Source organism: Ahaetulla prasina, chromosome 1 (genome assembly GCF_028640845.1).
Source record: "Ahaetulla prasina isolate Xishuangbanna chromosome 1, ASM2864084v1, whole genome shotgun sequence".
Lineage (NCBI taxonomy): Eukaryota > Metazoa > Chordata > Lepidosauria > Squamata > Colubridae > Ahaetulla > Ahaetulla prasina.
The window spans coordinates 269,035,365-269,055,062 of NC_080539.1; the positions used below are offsets into that span (position 1 = coordinate 269,035,365).

Below are 19,698 nucleotides of genomic sequence, written 5' to 3' on the forward strand. Positions count from 1 at the left end.
AAAAAAAACCACCATATATATGTTCCAGAAAAAACCTAAGGCTTTCTTTTTTTCTTCTTTTCTTATGTCCTTATCTCTTTAGCTCCATTCAGCACATCTTAGTTCTATGGTCACATGATCTTTTACAATTTTCTCTTATTGTCTTCGTTTAAGACTAACCAGTCATCCCTCTTACGGAATTTAAGGAGTCTTTGTTGGAATGGAATATGCATTAATTAATTAACTCAAAAGTGATTTAAAACAATCTATCAAATTCAGATGTCCCCTTAATCTGTTTTAAACTTCTGTAGTTTAAACTCTTGGCAAGCTTTTTGCTTTTAATTGTTTTTAAATCCTTAAAATTGTTTCTCTACTTTTTATTTTAATCTTGTCCCAGGCAAAAGGAACACTCACCAGGTAGTTAAGTTCCTCTGCTGTTTAAAGACCTCTGTAGCTTTAAATTTTTATATAATCCAGATGTAAGTGAAATTTTAAGGAAACCCAGTGACTTTAAAATACGATCTGCATGAGACTGTCAGTTTGATATGTCTTCCTCTGCTCCTGGTGCTCTACTTGAAGTTTCCCACAGGTTCCTTCCAGTTCTTGCAGGTTTCCTTGCATGGAGATGATTTTGGAAGCACAAATGAGTGATCCTCAAGCCGTTTAGTTGTCCAAAGAAGCTCTATTGGCCCAGGCAGACCATCTGGCTGCCAATGTCTGCATTAGCTGTGTCTGTGCTATTCAGACATATGTTAGTTTGCCAGCTGAAGAGCCCAGGTGGCACATTGGTTAGAATGCAGTACTGCAGGCTAACTCATCCCACAGTCTGGAGTTTGATCCTCATGGGCTTGAGGTTGACTCGGCCTTCCACCCTTCTGAAGGTGGTAAAATGAGGGTCTGAATTGTTGGGGGTAATATGCTGACTCTGTAACTGCTCAGAGAGGGCTGTAAAGCACTATGGAGTGGTATATAATTCTAAGTACTCTTGCTCTTGCTGGTTTTTCCACTTGGAAATCTCAAAAATGCATTTGTTTCCTTAACTATAGTCCAATGTAATTAATATGGTTACTTTCTGTTTCATTCACTTAAAGAATTACATGACAATAACTTTTGGTGACCTTGAGACTACATCTGATCCAAATGTGGGTTGTGTGTTTCTCATAGGCAAAGGCCTACTTCATTTCCCTTATATATCACATTTTGGAAGAGCTGTCCCCAAGGATTACATTTTTGTTCCTGGTCCAATAGATTATAGATAAATCTAGTTACCTCTGACTCCTAACATGTAAAGTCAGAATCTAGAATCTGCTATCAACTTTGATCTGACATTAGATTCATCTCTGCTAGTTGGAAATATAGCAGAGTTCATCAGGGCAGCCATCAAGTGAGAATCCAGGAATAAAGACTATGGTAGCCATTGGTTTCCATTTTAGCTATTCAAAGGCTGAGGTAATGATAAACATTTGCTAATTTATTACTCACAATGGTCAAACATGTCATTGTTTCCTGTCTGTTAATAGTGGAAGCGGGAGCAAGAATTTGACTTGCAGTTATTGGAAAGAGCAATGTGTACAGAACAAAAAATGGGAGATAATTGGTTAAAAATTGACCCTGTGGCAGTAACAGAGACAGATCTAGAGCCCGAAGACTATAAGTTGGATATTAGCAAAGAGGTAAGGCTAATTATTGGCATTGCCTTTTATTCTTGCACTTGTAAATAAATAAATTCACTATTTCCCAAGCTTGACATACTATTTTTCTCTCCATTTGTTTTCTTCAGTGTTAATCAACAGTTTTCAGCAAGTTTTTAAAATAGGATTGTTTTCTGAGGCATGTGACCGGGCCCTTTCTTTTTAACATGTGTCTAGTAGCAAGAAAACCATGTTAGAAAAGTGATTAAAATATTTGAATCCACAAAGGAAAAATGCATAATTCTATAGAAAGTTAGCCCATACATCCTGTAGAGTTACAAGGATCTCCCAGCTCTCATCAGAAGGACATAATCAGCATCACCTCACAAGCTCAACCCCTTTTCACATCATTCTCACAGGCAAAAATTATTTTGTACACCATGATATTGTTTGCATTGCTCTGATCCTCCCTTCCTCTGCTGTGAATGCCAATATTTACCACAATATTAAAGGACTGATAAAATAGAGCGGATAAGTTAAAAAAAATCATTAAAATGTAGTACTTTTACAGAATAGTATTAGAAAAGGTTGTACTGTTTTCTCCAATAATGGGAAGAAACAGGCCGAAGTAGATCCCAATCAAAATTTTATTTATTTTTATTTATTTATTTGATTTTTATACCGCCCTTCTCCCGAAGGACTCAGGGCGGTGTACAGGCAGAATAAAACGAACAATACAAAATACAATTAAAACGGAATTTAAAAAACTTATTTAAATTAGCCTGAAAATTTAAAAATTTACCATACACTAAAAAACCCCATTTAAAATTAATAAAATTTAACATTTAAAATTCAATTTAAGCCAGCCCCGCGCGGATAAAAAGGTGTGTCTTCAGTTCGCGGCGGAAAGTCCGAAGGTCAGGTATTTGGCGTAAACCTGGGGGAAGCTCGTTCCAGAGTGTGGGAGCCCCCACAGAGAAGGCCCTTCCCCTGGGGGCCGCCAGCCGACATTGTTTGGCGGACGGCACCCTGAGAAGTCCCTCTCTGTGAGAGCGTACGGGTCGGTGGGAGGCATGTGGTAACAGCAGGCGGTCCCGTAAGTACCCAGGCCCTAAGCCATGGAGCGCTTTAAAGGTTGTAACCAACACCTTAAAGTGCACTTGAAAGGCCACAGGTAGCCAGTGCAGTCTGCGCAGGAGCGGTGTTACATGGGAGCTAAGCGTAGCTCCCTCTATCACCCGCGCAGCTGCATTCTGGACTAACTGAAGCCTCCGAGTGCACTTCAGGGGGAGCCCCATGTAGAGAGCATTACAATAATCCAAGCGAGAGGTAACGAGCGCATGAGTGACTGTGCACAAGACAAAATCATTCATTAAGGTTCTTTACAGTGTTGTCCATCAAAGGATTAGCATAGCTCCTGAGGAATCCTTTTTAGATTCATGGCTACTGCAACATGGGTCGGTGGAGGCTCTTGCCAGGAGCAACTTTGCCCAATTGGTTGGTGTGTGGTGGCTTTACAAGGAGGAGGGGGGAGAGGAAGAGGAGGATCCACCGATGGTAACTTTTGCTCTTTTCGTTTCGCAGGTGGACAGCCGTAATTACTCTTTAGAAGCTAACTTTAAATACTACTCAGAAACTGCACTTGGTACAAAATGCAGGAGTCCACCTAATTAGCATTAAATGCTAACAGCATATTGTACGTAAACTTGAGACCTTGCACTGGTTGCCAGTAGGCTTCTGAGTATAATTTAAAATACTCTAAAGCAGCATATGATTTTATTCCATGGTACATTCAGAATTCTGCCCTCCAACCAAAATCAGCCTGCCCGATTAGAATATATCAGGAAAAATTGCTTGTAATTTTCCTACTCCCCTGAAATTAGGGGAGTTAAGAATGTTTCTTCAGTATGAAACAACTTTATTATGGAGCTTTTTTGGAGGTTTTAAATGTTACTCTGAGATAATACCATCACATAATTTTTTAGGAGTCAGTCAGATTTAAGACTGGATTCTGATTATTTTGATTATTATTTCCTGTTCCATGTTTGTTTTAATGTTGCATAATGCTGAGAATCTTAGAAACTGAAGGAAGGAAATCACCACAGGCAGAATATCATCAGTTTGGGGGGTCCCCCCCCCCCGCTCCTTAACAATATATTTCAAAACCTACAGAGCCATCTTGTGGCCCAAAAGAATATTTTATTTCACTGAAAGATTAAAGAACAGAATAAACCGTCAGATTAAGAGAAACTAACAAATAAAATTACTTCATTAATTCTAGATATGCCAGCTTGGGTTTGGAATTGTTATCTATATCTGAAGTCTAACTCCTGAAGATTTAAAAAGTAACCTGAAAAGGTATCCTGATAACAAGAGAGAAATTGCTTCTTAAATTGAATTCTCAAAATCTCATTATATAGCAACTACACCTAAGCATGTCCTTGAGATTTTTCTCACTGGTATTGTTTGTACATTCCTTTTAAAAAAAAAACCTAATTGTGATTAAAAAGAAGGCATCAGAGAAATCTGACCATATATTCTTTTTTTCCCGCTTTTGTGTATTTGAACATACAAATGTTTTAATGTAGCACAGTAAATATTTATAATTATTTTTGTTTTTGTTTTTGTTTTTGTTTTAAAAAATCCTCTACCCAGTTGTCAAAACCAGACAAGGTTGCAATTCCAGAACGGTACATTGAGATGGATCCTGAAGACCCCCTCACTCCTGAAGAATTGGAAGCAAGACATCGTAAGGCAGAAAAAATTAGGCATATTCTTACCAGATCAAGGTAAGGCTTTGTGTATAATTCCTCTTTATTTATAATATCAGGAAACATGAAAAGCCATTCATACACATATAATCAACTTTATTGCTTCAGTACATCTTGTACTGAACAATAAATCTTGCTTGTTTCTGTATGTTATAAATATAGACCTGTAAAATCCTGGGTCTATCTCCACCTTTTGCAGTGAGATGTTTCATTCAGAATCCTTTACTGGCTCTAATCCAAATGGCAACTGCTTCTTAGAGGATGTTCCATTACTGTAAATCCCTGCCAAAGGTAGCATTTAGTTGTGAATTCCACCCCAGCAAGGTCCTTTAAGAGCCATTCTACTTTTTAAGGCATTTAAAACTTGTTTTAAGCTCCCCTGTATTTAAACTTTTTGCTTTGGTAATTTATTTATTTATTTTTTGCTGCTGATTAGCTAGCTTACTTATTTATCTATTAGATTTTTAACCTCCCTTTATTACTTTATAAGTAATTCAAGGTGCAAACATGCATAATACTCCTTCCTTCCTCCTCCTATTTCTCCCACAAAACCATCCTGTGAGGCAGGCTGGGCTGAGAGAGAATTATTGGCTCAAATTCACCCAGCGGGCTTTCATTCCTAAGGCAGGTCTAGAATTCCCAGTCTCCTGGTTTCTAGGCCAGCAACTTAACTACTAGGGTAAACTGACTTTCATTTGTTGATTGTGTTATTTTTCTATTAGCTGTATTGTCTGTATTTTTAATACTCTCAATAATTGGTAATACACCAATTGTATAAATATGTTATAAGAAGTGATTATAATTCCCAGATTCATAATTTCAAGATAATCCTGAAGTCTTTTTATTTCCATATATTTCCATATATTGGAAAGTGGTGGGGACTGAGACTACATCACATTTTTATTTCTTTTCTTTTTATGTTTACCCTAGTGTGCACAACCTCCAGCCTCCAATTCAGGACAAATACATCTCTTCAAATTTAGATTCTCAGCTACATGAGCAGGAACGCATCATTACCATATCATACGCACTGGCTTCTGAAGCCTCTCAGCGGAGCAAAGAGGTAGCAGGTACTGCTCTATTTATAAAGCAGTGGCTGTGACAATGCATTGTTTTAGTTACACTGCTACATAATGTGCATTAATACCTTTCTTCTGGGCTACCATACATATCGGGGCATTAAGACCATGACTTTTTGTGTTATTTAGATGTCCTAATTGGATAGTTTTCCTCACGGAGCTGAACCACTGGATTTAAACCATGCATTGTATTAATCAGTATTCAATGCTGGGTATAGTTTCCTCCTACTTGCGTGGAGATGCGACACAAAATTTTCTTTACAGCAAGTCTTCATCTGCTAAGGCAATGTATAGATCGCGAGATCACACCTTAAGATTAAATGGGCATGCCCACAGTTTAGAAAGATTTGCAGTCATCAACATGAGATTCCAATTTAAACAAAATATTTGGTAGACGTTTGAAGATGGCAAATGTGTTTTCAACAATGTGTTCCTCTTAGTGCTCTGTGAACTGTTGTGGTGGTGGGTTGTCTTCATATTGAAGGCAATCCTTGGCTCAGTGAAGGAGCCCTTTACTAACCTACGTCTTTGGTGAGGCTCCTTCCAAAAAAATCAGCATGGTATTGGATGATTGTTACTTGGGGCGGGGCATGTACTGAGACCTTTGTTTTATCTTTGTATAACACCTCATCTTTTTTCTGTTCACATGTTCAGGCTTTTTCATCAAAATACTGTAAAACTTATAAAAATAAAACAGTGAAATTTGACTGATTGATTGCACTATTCTAAGATTTAGAATTGGATTTGGCAAATTATTTTTGAAAATTTAGTCACTTAATCCTCCTAAAGCTTCATGGGTTTCAGCTAAAGTTTTTTTTAATCTTTTTGGAAACTAAGTACATACATAAATAGCAAATGAAGTTGTTCTTGCTAAGTGGTGCTTCCTTTATACTTCAATCTTTCAATGTGTTACTAATACAGCATGATATTTTCATTGTATATAGCAGGGCCAGTATTATCTATTGCCTTAATTTTATATTTTATTAATTGATTTTAATTTCATCTTGATTTCTGTTGTGAGCTGCAGCACAAAATCACATCTACGTTTATTTTGTGACGTCAGCAAATACTCTCTGATTCCTTTGATTTTTTAAAAATATAACAAATTTATTATTGCAAAAGAGAATTGATTATTTGAGAATTGATTATTCTCAAAAAATAAGACAGCACTCCAAGATAATATCCATGGCAGATTCTAGTTCATTTTTAAAGAAAACAGGTTCTACATTTATCTTAGAGAAAGACATTTTTGCTAGAATTATTTCCACTGTGATATATATCTTTTGATTCAGATAAGTAGAAAGTCAAGCAAGAAATCTAGGAGAAACAAAATATCTTAGTGAAAGTGAACATATAAATTTGTTTATTCATTAGATTTACAACCCACCTTTCCTTCCAAGCTATAACAACTCTTGAACTAAACCAAGCCGAGAGACAATTCTTGGCTCAAAATCACCCAGCAAATTTGTACGACTGATAGATTGAAGCTGGCTCTGATCACTACAGAACACAGATTCTCAAGAAATTCCATAATCTCATAATATCCTTTAATAGAATCTCTGTTTACAACAGTTTTCTAATGTGCTTGTTAGCACTCAGCCACACTCCGATGGATCAGACAGTATACTTTTTTCTTCCTTTTTGAGGAAAACACAACAAATAAAATAAAAATGACTCGGTGATTTTCCATATTGTAGAACTAAAATTTCTTGATACAGAAAGTACATGTTGATTTTTAAAAAGTATTACAATTCATACCAATGGCTGGCTCTGTTATCTTGTATCGAGCCCATTTAGCTGTGTATATCTGTGTGTGTGAAAGAGGAAAAACACAAAGAGCAAGTGTGGTGCCTAATTCCTTTGTATGATCCCTTCTAGCTCCGCAATTGATTTACCCAACTAAAGCACCCTCACCTTCTGTACCTCAGCCACTCCCTTTAAGCAATGGATTTCACTACACATTTGTCTAAACACCTTGAAAGTAAGAACTAACTGCTCTTGCTGCCTATATTTGCCATTAATGATATGCTTTGCCGATGTTGGATCTCTCTGTAAATGTAATAATAACTGCATGCAAACTTTAGTGATCTAAAGAATCTTTGCTCTTTCAGTTAAGAAAAGTAAAAATTCTTACAAGGTATTTGCAGAAATTGTCAAGAACTGCTGTGAGGCTGCAAATTGTTTTAACTTCCTTATCATTATGATGTTATTATAAATGAAATTCATACATGTGGTTTTGTAATAGCAGCACCGCATATTGAAAATGGGAATTGCCACAAGCCCTGTCTCGTGGAAACTGGAAAATCCTAAAATATTAAATAAAATCTGAATAAATATTAAATATGTAAAATAGATGTTACATAATAAAATACATACTATTATTGATAGCAGAAATAAAAAGAACCTTCATCTCCTTATGCTAGGCCATAAATTGAAGAATAGTTATGGCAATCATTATCACTGAAACAAATCCTGCCATACCTTTGGTGGCTTGCCCTGGCAATAAACCAAGTTTGTATATAGTTTCATAGAGTTATTTTTTTCTTTAAAATATATTGCCTTTTTTTTTTTTGAAAAGAAAATTAAGCTTTTTTTTTCCCTAGGTCTTTTTTGAGTGCTATAGTAGAATTGAGTGAATTACACATGCTTGGGAGATTTCTTTTTTAATTAAGACTGGTTAACAAAACAATGTTATTTTGTTTCCTGGGTTTTCTCTGTAATATATCAAGTATAAAAAATATCAGAAGAGAGAGCACAATATGCTTTACCACTATATGTTGATCTAATCTAACTACCCCATCACAAGCCAGTTCCCAGTCCAAAATTACCTATGTGCACTATTAGCTATTAACAGCAATTGGGAAATTTATGCTTTTTAGTAAATTTGCTTCATTGATATCTAATTGCATTGTGTTTTTCTTTATGCTAGCCAAAGCAGTAACTGAACAGTGATTCCTGGAATGTAACAATCGCCTAATGAACAAATGCAACCAGAAAGAAGGAAGAGGCACCCCCAGGCTAGCCTTCACTCATAATTACTCTTATCTGAACACCTTTTATAAATAAGTATGGAGAACGTTCATACAACAAAAAATAAAACAACTTTGAATAATAAATAAAAACCCAATAAGTTAACAGCATTTTTAACATACTATATAAAACGGTGTTTCTCAACCTTGGTAATGTTAGGAAGATGGACTTTACTCTGGATATTTGTTCATTCTGGTGGGGGAATTCTGGAAGTTGAAGTTCACCCATCATAAAATTGCCAAGACTGAAAAACACTGATATAAAATATGTGCAACAGCCATAATTCAAGCCTATGCAGGTCCTGCTGATCAGTTCATTGATTTTTAAAGATTTGATGTGCTACACTGAATGACAATATTTTTTTTAAGAAACAAAGTATGTATTAGATTTGTTGTTGAAAAAGGGCTGCTTACATTTAAAAGATTGGATGTATGCTATGAAGATGCAACATTATATTCTTTGGATATTTTGTGTTTAGAAAGGAAAATTTAAAAAACCATTATCCCGTTAGATAGATATATAGTGAGTTTATATATATAGTGGATAATGGTTTTGTGACCACAATCAGGTGCAATTTTATTGAAGTAATCAACATTTCAATAATTACAGATCTTGTACAAATACAAAAACTAGATATAAAATATACAAAAGATGGACCCCTTTAAATAAATTATATAGCCTATTATAATTGAGAATCATTATAGACCTCTGTCCAACATGACATCACTAATCTAGCAACACTTTCCACCTGTTGTAAAAAGAAATCCATTTTTTTAATATCATCTTTAAGTTTAGGGCTTAGGCAATGAAATACACTCAATTCAGTCCAGTCCCATCCCTTTCCCAACTTAAATGCAATTCTCATGTAATTTGTCCTCCAGCACTAATATACATATGCATACATTCTCTACATTTGTCACAAAGAGGGCATAAGTTACGCACAAAATCTAATGTTTTTTAATAAAAAAAAAGATTTGTCATGGTACATCTCTGCATTCAGCAGGAAGCTGTTCTTTATCGATCCCTCTACGAAGTGCTCCATCGAAAAGGTCCTACATCCACAGCGGGCTCAGATCACCCACTTCAAAACGAAATATTTAAAATAACTGACACAATTATTAATATGTCATTTTACTGAAATATTTATGTTGTTGATATCTGTATTTTCAAAAGCAGCGCAAATGATTTATTGTTAACTATTTATAATTTGCTATGTTGATTTAGCTCCTGGCCCAGACAATTAAAATCTAAAGTATAAGATTTCTCTTCTTGGGTCTTAGGCAAAAAAAAGCTAATAAAAGCAGTTAATGGTTGTTTTTTTAATGTGAAGGCTTGTGTGGTATATTAAAAATGTGGGCTGACAGCCGCCAGTATCTTGTTCATTCTCCTGCAGAAGTGAGTTCAGTGTATTACAGCTTTCTATTACAGTACTTTCTTTTTATACCAACTGTATAAAAAATAATCCTAATCATTTAGAGTAAAGTAAATATGGATTTAAGCCAAGATGGGCTCACATTTGGTTTGGAGACAAGATTCTGGAAGATTCTTCAGACTTGCACTAAATGTCAGGGCAGTGACACATTCACACCTTCTCCCATACACATATCTCACTCTTATTGGGAGAGGGATTTAATCCTGCTCCCCAACTGTGCTCTGAGGTGCTGTGTCCCTGCCAGTAATATCAGCAGGCAAAGAGCAGCTTTACGAGGACGACTATGGGGATATGAAGACGTTTTAAACTCTTCCATTCCTCCATTGCAGTAATTCTGGCATAAGGAAGATCCCAGAGGGAGATGGCAGAAACAAACAGCTGCCAAATCCTGGAATATTTCCTTGCTGTTAACAGGACAAATTGGGTTAATTTTGGAATGAAAATTAATTTCACCCCTTCATCCTCGTGAAGATTGCACAATAGGTCATACAAGGATTATTTTTCTGTGGCTCAACACAGTCCGTGCAATGGGATGTGGATTTAAATTAGTGAATTGGTGCAGAGAGAAATATGGCTGTTCACCACAAGATTACAGGGTAGTTTTCTAGAAGCCACAGGGTGCCCATGTGTAATAGAAATTGTTTCCTTAAAGCTGGTTTATAACATTACTACCCTTACATATAAGCCTGAGACTATTTTTATTACAAAATCCCAGTATAAATTATTGAGACATTCATACTGATAGCTGTTATAGAGGTGCAACTAAAGTTGTAGCATCTTTTACATAAAAAGTGAAACCTGTAGTTTTCAGCTGGTTACTGCATGGTTTAGTACAGGGGTCTCCAACCTTGGCAACTTTAAGCCTAGAGGACTTCAACTCCCAGAATCCTGGGAATTCTGGGAATTGAAGTCCTCCAGGCTTAAAGTTGCTAAGGTTGGAGACCCCTGGTTTAGTACAATGCACAATCTTAAAGATAAATGAATTTCCTAAAATTTACTGTTAAAATTTTGGAGATTTGAAAAAATGGAGAACAGAATTTCACAGGTAGCAAAGAGTCTGTATTCATGAGCCTTATTGAGCATGACTATTAATGATGTAGAGGGAATGTATGTAAAATAAGAGGAGTTCATGTGTGGGGAAAAAAGCTTCCATGCTGGCTTCCCAAACTAAGATTTGCAGAGAACTACATGTTGTCTTTCATTTGATGTTTGTTCTTTGAACAGGCACACACTTCATAGCAAACTAATTTTGAGAGTTTGAGGTACTTTAAAAATCTCTTTGTGATGTTGCCTTGCAGCTACCATTCAGTGAAGAAATCTTTCAAGAAGAATGAAATCCTTTCTGTATTACAGTCCATACCTTTTATGTATTAACTTGTAGAAGTGAGTGCCAATTATTTGTTTCAGAGTAGAATGGAATTATTAAAACAGATGTGGAAAATTCAGATACCCAAGAATAAATACTCATATAATAATACTCAATACCTTGAGAAGCACATACAGCTCCATGTGAAGAACAGGCTAATTTAATTTAAACCAGGTCGGAATGAAATAGCATTATCTCATTTTACATTTGTAAAAGTCAAATGATTGTTTTCTGTGTTTAAACAAAATTCTTCATCCATCCCAAATGATAACATAAAATAGTTTTTCTTACAGCAAAATTGACTCTGAAAAAATCATAAGAATGATTATGTTAATTTTTCCCTTAGGCTTTTATTAATAGTGTTTGTTGAAATCTAACACTGCATTGCTAATTCTTTCTTTAAAGTTGGTCAACAATATGTAATTGGACATATTTATTCTAGCAACTAAAGAAGAATTACATAAAGAGAAACACTTGTTTTTGTTTTCCTTTCCGTCATTAAGTTAAGAGATACAATTTCTACCTGACTGTGTCTTTTATCAAATAGTAACTGGATTGAAAATTATTTTTTGAACTTGTATTCTATTTTGGCTATATTTGAAAACTATTCTTGATAAATGTATTTAGAAAATACAATCTATTTTAATTGAATACTGCCAGTGTGAAGCATGTAACATTTTGTCAAAATGATATTCTTTTATTTTTTTCTTTATTAAAATGTTGAAATATTTTGCAAGAAATTTTTAATTTAAATGAAATGTAACAATTTGGAGACAATATATATGTACATATTAAACTATTAACATTATATTTGATCTGCCTTTGGATTTTTATCATTTGTTCTTCAAATTTTGACTGCAATTGAATCTGCGTTTGATTTTTACTGTCAAAATATTGTCCCTCGTTCTCAGATCCACATTGAACTACATCACAGTTTTTCTCTGCCTTCATCCCACAGGATCTGACTGCACGTCTTTTGTATCCCTAGCATAGAACTCAAATAAGTTGCTGAGTTCCTTGCCCAAACCATCCAGTGGGCCATTGATTCCTTACCTCTATGTTACAGACATTATACTTCTTAATGACAATGGTGATGTTGCAGTATCTACTAAAACTTCTTTATGAAATAAATACGGATTGGAAATAGCTTTTGCTTAATTTGTAAGGGCTTTGCAAACATCAGTTTATCTCTTGGGTTAGGAAAAGCCCCACAGGATTCAGAAACATACCCCAGTGCGGTCACTATTTTCTTATAGATCTCATTGATTCTAAATTGCACTCTTCCAGCAAAAGTTTTTCTGGTAAATGTTCACTTCCATCCCCAATCTGAATTTCCCAATTTTCAGGTAGCGTTTTCCTATCTGCATATAATCTGGGTTCAGATTATGGAACACTGTGTGAATGTATTGCTGCTTATCCCCATTTATAAGCAACAATTAAGTATATTTTACTTTATTTTTATTTTATTTAGGAGGTTTTCTGCCTGAGCAGGGGTTTGGAGTGGAAGACCTCAAAGATTCCTTCCAACTCTGTTATTCTGTTATTTTAAAATATATATACAGGCAGTCCTTGTTTTTTGCTTAATGACCTTTCAAAATTATGAAAAAGCATTGGAAAAACGTTTAAAAAAGGGACTTAGGACCGGTTCTCACACTTATGAACATTGCCACGTCCCAACAGTCACATGATCAAAATTTGGATGCTTGGCAACCCTCATTTTATGGTTGCCTCATCCTGGGGTCACGTGATCACCAGTTGCAACCTTCTCAGGGCGTTTCAACAAACGAAATCAGTGGGGCAAGCTGGATGTGATTTGCTTAATGTTTGTGTGATTTGCTGAACCACCGCAGCAAAAACATTGCAAAATCGGGTGCAACTCAGTGGTGGGATTCACGTAATTTAACAACCGGTTCTCTGCCCTAATGATTTCTTCCAACAACCAGTTTGCCAAACTGCTCAGAAAGTTAACAACCGGTTCTCCCGAAGTGGTGCGAACTGGCTGAATCCTACCACTGGTGCAACTCGCTTAACAACCATGCTGCTTAGTGATAGAAGTTTAAAGTCTCAATTATGGCCATAAGTCAAGATGACCTCTACTGTTTATACTCACTTTGGGACTGAGAACTCTTTAATTTACAGCTTTAATCATTATCAGGCTGCTTATGGCAAATGAGTTACCCCCTGTGCTAGTGCAGCTTTCTGTCCCACCAAAGATTTTTTTAAAGGGTGATGAACTGCATTTACATAGTTTCAGAATAAACAACGGCTAACAGAAAAGGTTTCCTCCAACTCTGTGAATTAATGTCACGCTTGTGAGAGAAGCACAGCTTCAGAGATCAGGAAAGCATATTTTTGAGGGTTCACTCTCCTTGATTTCTGTCTTTCTTCTTTTAAAGTATTTGCAAATGACACACACACAGACACACACGTGTGTGTGTGTGTGTGTGTGTGTGTGTGTGTATGTGATTACAGAGTTATCAGAAGCACAGAGAAGACACAAAAATATTGTGATGTGATTTTGCCTGATCAACCTTGCTATTGCTGAGGCGCGTTCAAAAGACGAAGACTTTTACTGCCTACTAGCTAAAGTAACCTTTCTTCATAGTGTTCAGTACAAAGGGAGAGCACAAAATGTACATACATCACAGTGACTGGAATTCTGTTTGAACAAGTCTATTGATTGGGCCTGACCTCTTTTTTACACTTTCTCCCCCCTTCCCCCCTATTATTTGAAAAGGTGCATCTAAGTCTGGCTGAATTGAACCAACTGCAATGAACTTTCTATGAAAACTTCTTGAGATATTTCTTTTACTTCAAAGCTGTGGGATTTTTAAAGGGCATTTTTAATACAGCCTGTTGAGGTATTCTGTGCCCAAGCCACACTTTGAATGTTTTAAACTACAGGTAAGTCTGAGAAGAAGGGGGAATGAAGGCATTACAGCAGAATCATGATCTGGGGAAGGGAAAAAAACCTTCTGACCTATGGAATAAATAAAAATGTCAGATAATGCTTTGAGAGAGAACTTTGTTCTAGCCTACGCGGCATTAGCGTGGGACTTCAGAACAATCATTTAGAAAGTACCAAAGAAATGTATCCCAATTCACTGAATTGCATTGTGACTCTTTAGTAAAGCATGATTCACATGCTTTTTTCAGGACTCTAGACTTCAGCTATTACTAACAAAGAGATCACATCTGCACATCTGAAATTTTGTTTCACATTTAAAGTACTGTAAACCACTGTGTTGCATCAAAACCACATGAACATATAGGCGGAGACACAGATTCTACCATGTTTGTTTAACTTCTGAAGTATCTTAAGATCTAATGATAAATTGAATCTTTAAAAAATGAACTTAATGGTGTCCTTAAATGTCAGTACAGATAATTTTGAAACAAAATTCTTATATGGAGAAATGGGAACATGAGTAAAGAGATTATTCTGTTAACAGAAAACAACACCGCGCAAATCATTTATAGATTTATCTGGAAGTAATGCTATTTGCTTATACCCAGAGAGAGAAGGAAAGAAGAAATGAAGGAAGGAGGGAAGGAGAAAGAAAGAAAGAAAGAAAGACAGAAAGAGAAAAGAAAAGAGAAAAGATAGATAGATAGTGTTAAGTTCGGGAAGTAACGAGGCTGGAGACCAGGGTAGTGACAACAGCTCTTTAATATAGGGTGAACCCAGCAACAGGCTGGGGGAAAAACCTCTCCTTTTATACAGTTCTACCAATCAGCAACGTGCTGATTTCCCGCCCAAATATTTAAAGGTACATACAAGAATACATAACAGATAGATAGATAGATAGATAGATAGATAGATAGATAGATAGATAGATAGATAGATAGATAGATAGATATGCTAGAGATAGATATATAGAGATAAGGATATGAGTATGTGGAAAAACATTTCTACAATACTGAAACCCAGTATCTGTAAACATAAAAACTTCAAATTGCTGGAAAGTTTGTCATATCCAGAAGGCTATGCTTTTGGCTGTTATGTATATTAGATTTGATAATGGGGGTATTTGGCTTTGATTTCAATGTTTAAAGGGAAACTTTACAGTTTTTAAACATTTTTCAAACCTTTGTCTTTAACAATTAGAGTGCTATATACTGTAGAGAGAAACTATTATCTCAGTTTAATTCATGTTAAATATGGAGAACTATACTATGATACTTCAAACTATAGTGAAATTGCTAGCATTGGAATCTATGAGCTTTATCCCCAATACTATTCTTTATGAGAGAGAGAGGTGGGGGTAGGTAGGTAGGTAGTAGGTAAAGGGAAACCACTTATGTATTCTTGTCAGGAAAAATACATGGATATGGTTACAAAGTTATCAGAAATAGATCCTGAGTCAAAGGAGATGCTATTTTTTAAATCAACATATTTAATCAAAAGATGTTTAAGACAGTTTAAGAAAAAGAAACCACTTGGGAGGTGGGTGAGAATTTTAATGAAGACAACCTTGGCCATTCTGATCTTTGCTAAATGAAATCCCTCTTGTTCGCCTTCGTTTGTCAGTTGCTTTTAATACAATCACCCATGGATACTTGAGTAAGACAGGAAAAGGTAACATAATATTTTTATTCAGTGAAGTTGGTTACAAAAAAAATATTTGGGAATCATGACTTTACACTGTTATATTTGTTGACAAAACCCCACAAGGATCTGTTCCTCTTTTATGCTTGTTAACATCTGAAGTAGCTGAATGAGGTAATCTGAGATGTAAATCTATATTAAAAAAGGGGAGAACACATCGGTGCCAATGTTATATTCATTGCAAATTATTCTTTAGTTTGCTCAGTCATTTTACTTTTAAATTTTGATATTTAAAACTGGCTGAAAATGTTTGAGCTCCTCTGTTTTATTGCAGTTATATTTGGTTTGTTTTGGTTTTCATTGCACTAAATATTTGATTTTTAAAATTTGCTGAATAAACATATTTTTACATGGTGTACTTTGTAGATTTGAGAAATATGAAGAACTAAGTTGGTAGTATCCTGCAATATCCATATTGTCCTAACCGCACTGTAGGAAGAAACTTTAGATCTGGTTTGGAGTTAGGCTGGTATGTGGTCAGGCTAATTACAACCAACACTGATTTTGTTTTGTCTCAGCATTTTGTTTTATAGAGTTTCGTTTTTTACAGTTCCTTACCCGTTGTATACTGGAATATATAATTCTAAAGATTCTTTAGAATCTGAAAAAATAAATAATAACTATATTGTAATTTAGTGCTGTGTGTGAATGCTGCCATTCTCTGATCACCTAACTCCAGATGCCATCTAGAAGCAAAAGAAGGCTTTGCAAAGATACAAGACAAAACAGAACAAAATGCAACAACTGCAAAATGTTTGATGGAGGGGGGGATGTGTACAAAAATATCAAAACCTGAATGGTATAATTCAGGGGTAGTCAACCTTTTTATACCTACCGCCCACTTTTGTATCTCTGTTAGTAGTAAAATTTTCTAACCACCCACCAGTCCGGGGGGAGATGCGGGAGCTATTCTGGGACGAGGCTCTTTTGTTTGCAGTCACACTATAGCACCATTTAGTTTCACTTACGTAACATGAACTAAACTTATGCGTGGGTGATACAAATAGTATATTTTCAGAAATTTAAATTGTCACGGGGAATTTTATGAAAACCTAATGAAAATGTTTTTAAATAATGCTATGAAATTTTTTTAAAAAGTCAATTAAATTAAAAAAAAGGAAAGTGCTTATTGGACAAAACCCCTACTGCCCACCATGAAAGCTGGAACGCCCACTAGTGGGCGGTAGGGACCAGGTTGACTACCACTGGTATAATTGGTAATTATCAAGACTGGAACCAGCCTATGGCACACTATTTCATTGCTGCTATATTTGTACAGTGCAAGTATTTTGGTATGTTCATTTGCTTTCTTATCATACATTGGCCACAGAAGCCTAAACTTCTACTAGTTTCTTAAGAAATAATAAAAAAAGTGATAAAAGGAGTATCATAACTTCTCTCTCGCTCTCTGGCATTTTTAAAAAAAATCCCATCAACTAACTTGAAGAGCAGACTTTATGCCTCTATATTCTTTTTAGAAATGTAAAGTATCTTTTCTCACAAGGCTGTCATGAAATGAGGAAAGCAGAATACTGTTTCTGATCTGTTTGGCTGCTGCAGTTCCAGGCCCGTTTGTCTTCTTTCGAATGAATCTTCATCATGATTATCAAGCCTATACAATACCAACAACCTTGTGGCGAAGGATGTGGCTCCTTTTTAGATGCCACATGCAAAGGCTTGAAGTTTCAGGTGAAAGTTTGATAAAAGGAGATTGCTTTCTTCAAACCAAACACATCTCCTGGCCCTTCCATCTTTGCTGAGGCACTTGCTTGTTCCGTTTCTCCCAATGCTTCATAAGGCCTCAAAGCAAATAAAGATGCCAAGCTTTGATTAGGAAACCCAGCCGGGGCATTGATTCTCTTTGTCTCCATGTTATAGAGGAGCTTCAGTGCATAATTTAATCTCTTCAGGGGACTGTAGTAAATCCACAAGAGATTTCCACCAGCAGCCCTCCTTGACATGAGAACTAGCATGCACATGATCTTTGATGTGAATTCCCTAACCATAGCCTTAGAAGGACCTGTGGCCTTTGATGCTGCCCTAAAAATTGGGCTTTCTGAAAGAAACTTTGAGCCTCCTTTCTTAAAAACACCTGATGAGATCCTATTTTCTGAGGCCATAGAAGGGTTTTTTCCCCCATAGTGCAGTGCAGCAAAACATGTTTTCCCCTGGCTATTAGACTCCTTTTATTTTATTCTTCTTTTTAACTGATATTTCTTCTTTTATTAAGAATCTTGAACAGTCTAGGCATATTGTGGCATTTCATACCATAGATGGACAGGACACGTTACTGTTCTATCATATTAAAGCATAGCCCTAACAATACATGAAAATGATTCTGGCAGGAAAAAAAATTGGGTGCCTAATCTCCCTGATAATTATTTATATGAAAAGATTTTCCTTCCTTCCTTCCTTCCTTCCTTCCTTCCTTCCTTCCTTCCTTCCTTCCTTCCTTCCTTCCTTCCTTCCTTCCTTCCTTCCTTCCTCTTATGAATACTTTCCTGAAGCAGGACACTCCAAACAGGATTGTTCAAAGAGAATATTTGTCATATTGCTAAAATGACAAATGTTGGATCAGACATCCAGGCGTTTTTCACCTCCGGAATACCTGTGGAAGCCATATCTTAAGAACCATCAGTTTGGAACATGCGTTTTTTTGTATCTTAATAATAATTAAGTTTAGGGTTTCAATTATTTCCAATTGATTGAATTCTTTGGTGTTGCTTCCACAGTATGAAATGCACTATCTTCAGCAGCTACATTTACCACTTTTTCCATCGTGATAAAGAAACCAGACTTCAGCCAGGCTGCCTTAAGTAGTCTTGATGGTGATTTTATTTAGTTGATCTAACTCCCACTTTTTCAAGACAATGTTCATAATGCTCCCCTCTGCCTGTTCATCCTCACAGCAATCCTGTGAGGTAGGTTGTGCTGAGACAGAGTGGCTGACTGAAATGCATGAAAAGATGGCTCTGCCTGTCACCATCTTAAGTATTGCAACTAGCACTGCTAATCAGGTGGCTCCTAATAGTTTGCTAAAGTACAATTTAAAATCGAAAGCATAGCCCATTTTTTTAAGGATGGCCAGCTAAGAATACCCCAAGAAGCAGCATAATGTAGAAATATTACAAGTGTTCTTTAATTTTAAACCAGGGTTTATCAATGAAAAAGCAACCACACATGGACTTTTGTTGAAACTAGCTTTACAATCCCTTGCATACTTCCCTGGGCAGGTAAGTTCCAAGATTTGGATGCCACAATGTTAAAATGACATGTCCTATTAAATTGCACTTTTAGGCAGGCTGAGAATGTAAGTATTTATTTTATTTATTTATTTATTTTGTCACAATAGTATATATATATGTACACTGAGAGCATATGCACCAAGACAAATTCCTTGTGTGTCCAATCACACTTGGCCAATAAATTCTATTCTATTCTATTCTATTCTATAAGCATAAGCATGAAAGTAACTATACTTATTATATAAGTATGTAATAACTATATTAATTGGATATAATGAAAGGAAACAATAGGACAGGAATGGTAGGCATGTTTGTGCTCTGATGCACGCCCCTTACAGACCTCTTAGGAATGGGGTGAGGTCAATAGTAGACAGTTTTTGGTTAAAGCTTTGGGGAAACTTTGAAGGTCAAGTTCCATCCTAGCCCAGCATTTTGTTTCTCATCAGCCCAAATGTTTCTGCGATGCTGACAACCAGATAACAGAAGAGGTCATCTCTCCCATTCATTGGTCTCCTTGCAATGTTATTTATTCAGAAATAAATTGGTGACTTGGGGA

At 35.9% G+C, this 19,698-nt stretch overlaps 1 protein-coding gene across 11 annotated transcripts in view; it reads left to right on the plus strand.

The window, feature by feature from the left end:
• The window catches only part of PLEKHA7 (pleckstrin homology domain containing A7), a 152,127-nt gene extending 140,031 nt beyond the window's left edge, over positions 1-12,096 (plus strand). For 6 of the 11 annotated variants that reach the window (XM_058158766.1, XM_058158774.1, XM_058158787.1 and 3 more), the window contains 5 exons: positions 1,500-1,652; positions 4,266-4,399; positions 5,312-5,451; positions 7,339-7,441; positions 8,390-12,096. In XM_058158766.1, coding sequence (XP_058014749.1) covers positions 1,500-1,652; positions 4,266-4,399; positions 5,312-5,451; positions 7,339-7,430 — 519 coding nt within the window. In that variant the 3' untranslated portion in view covers positions 7,431-7,441; positions 8,390-12,096. The remainder of the gene's footprint in view (positions 1-1,499; positions 1,653-4,265; positions 4,400-5,311; positions 5,452-7,338; positions 7,442-8,389) is intronic. The other 5 variants (XM_058158780.1, XM_058158845.1, XR_009152237.1 and 2 more) reach the window with 4 other exon arrangements.
• Positions 12,097-19,698: the final 7,602 nt, after the last annotated feature.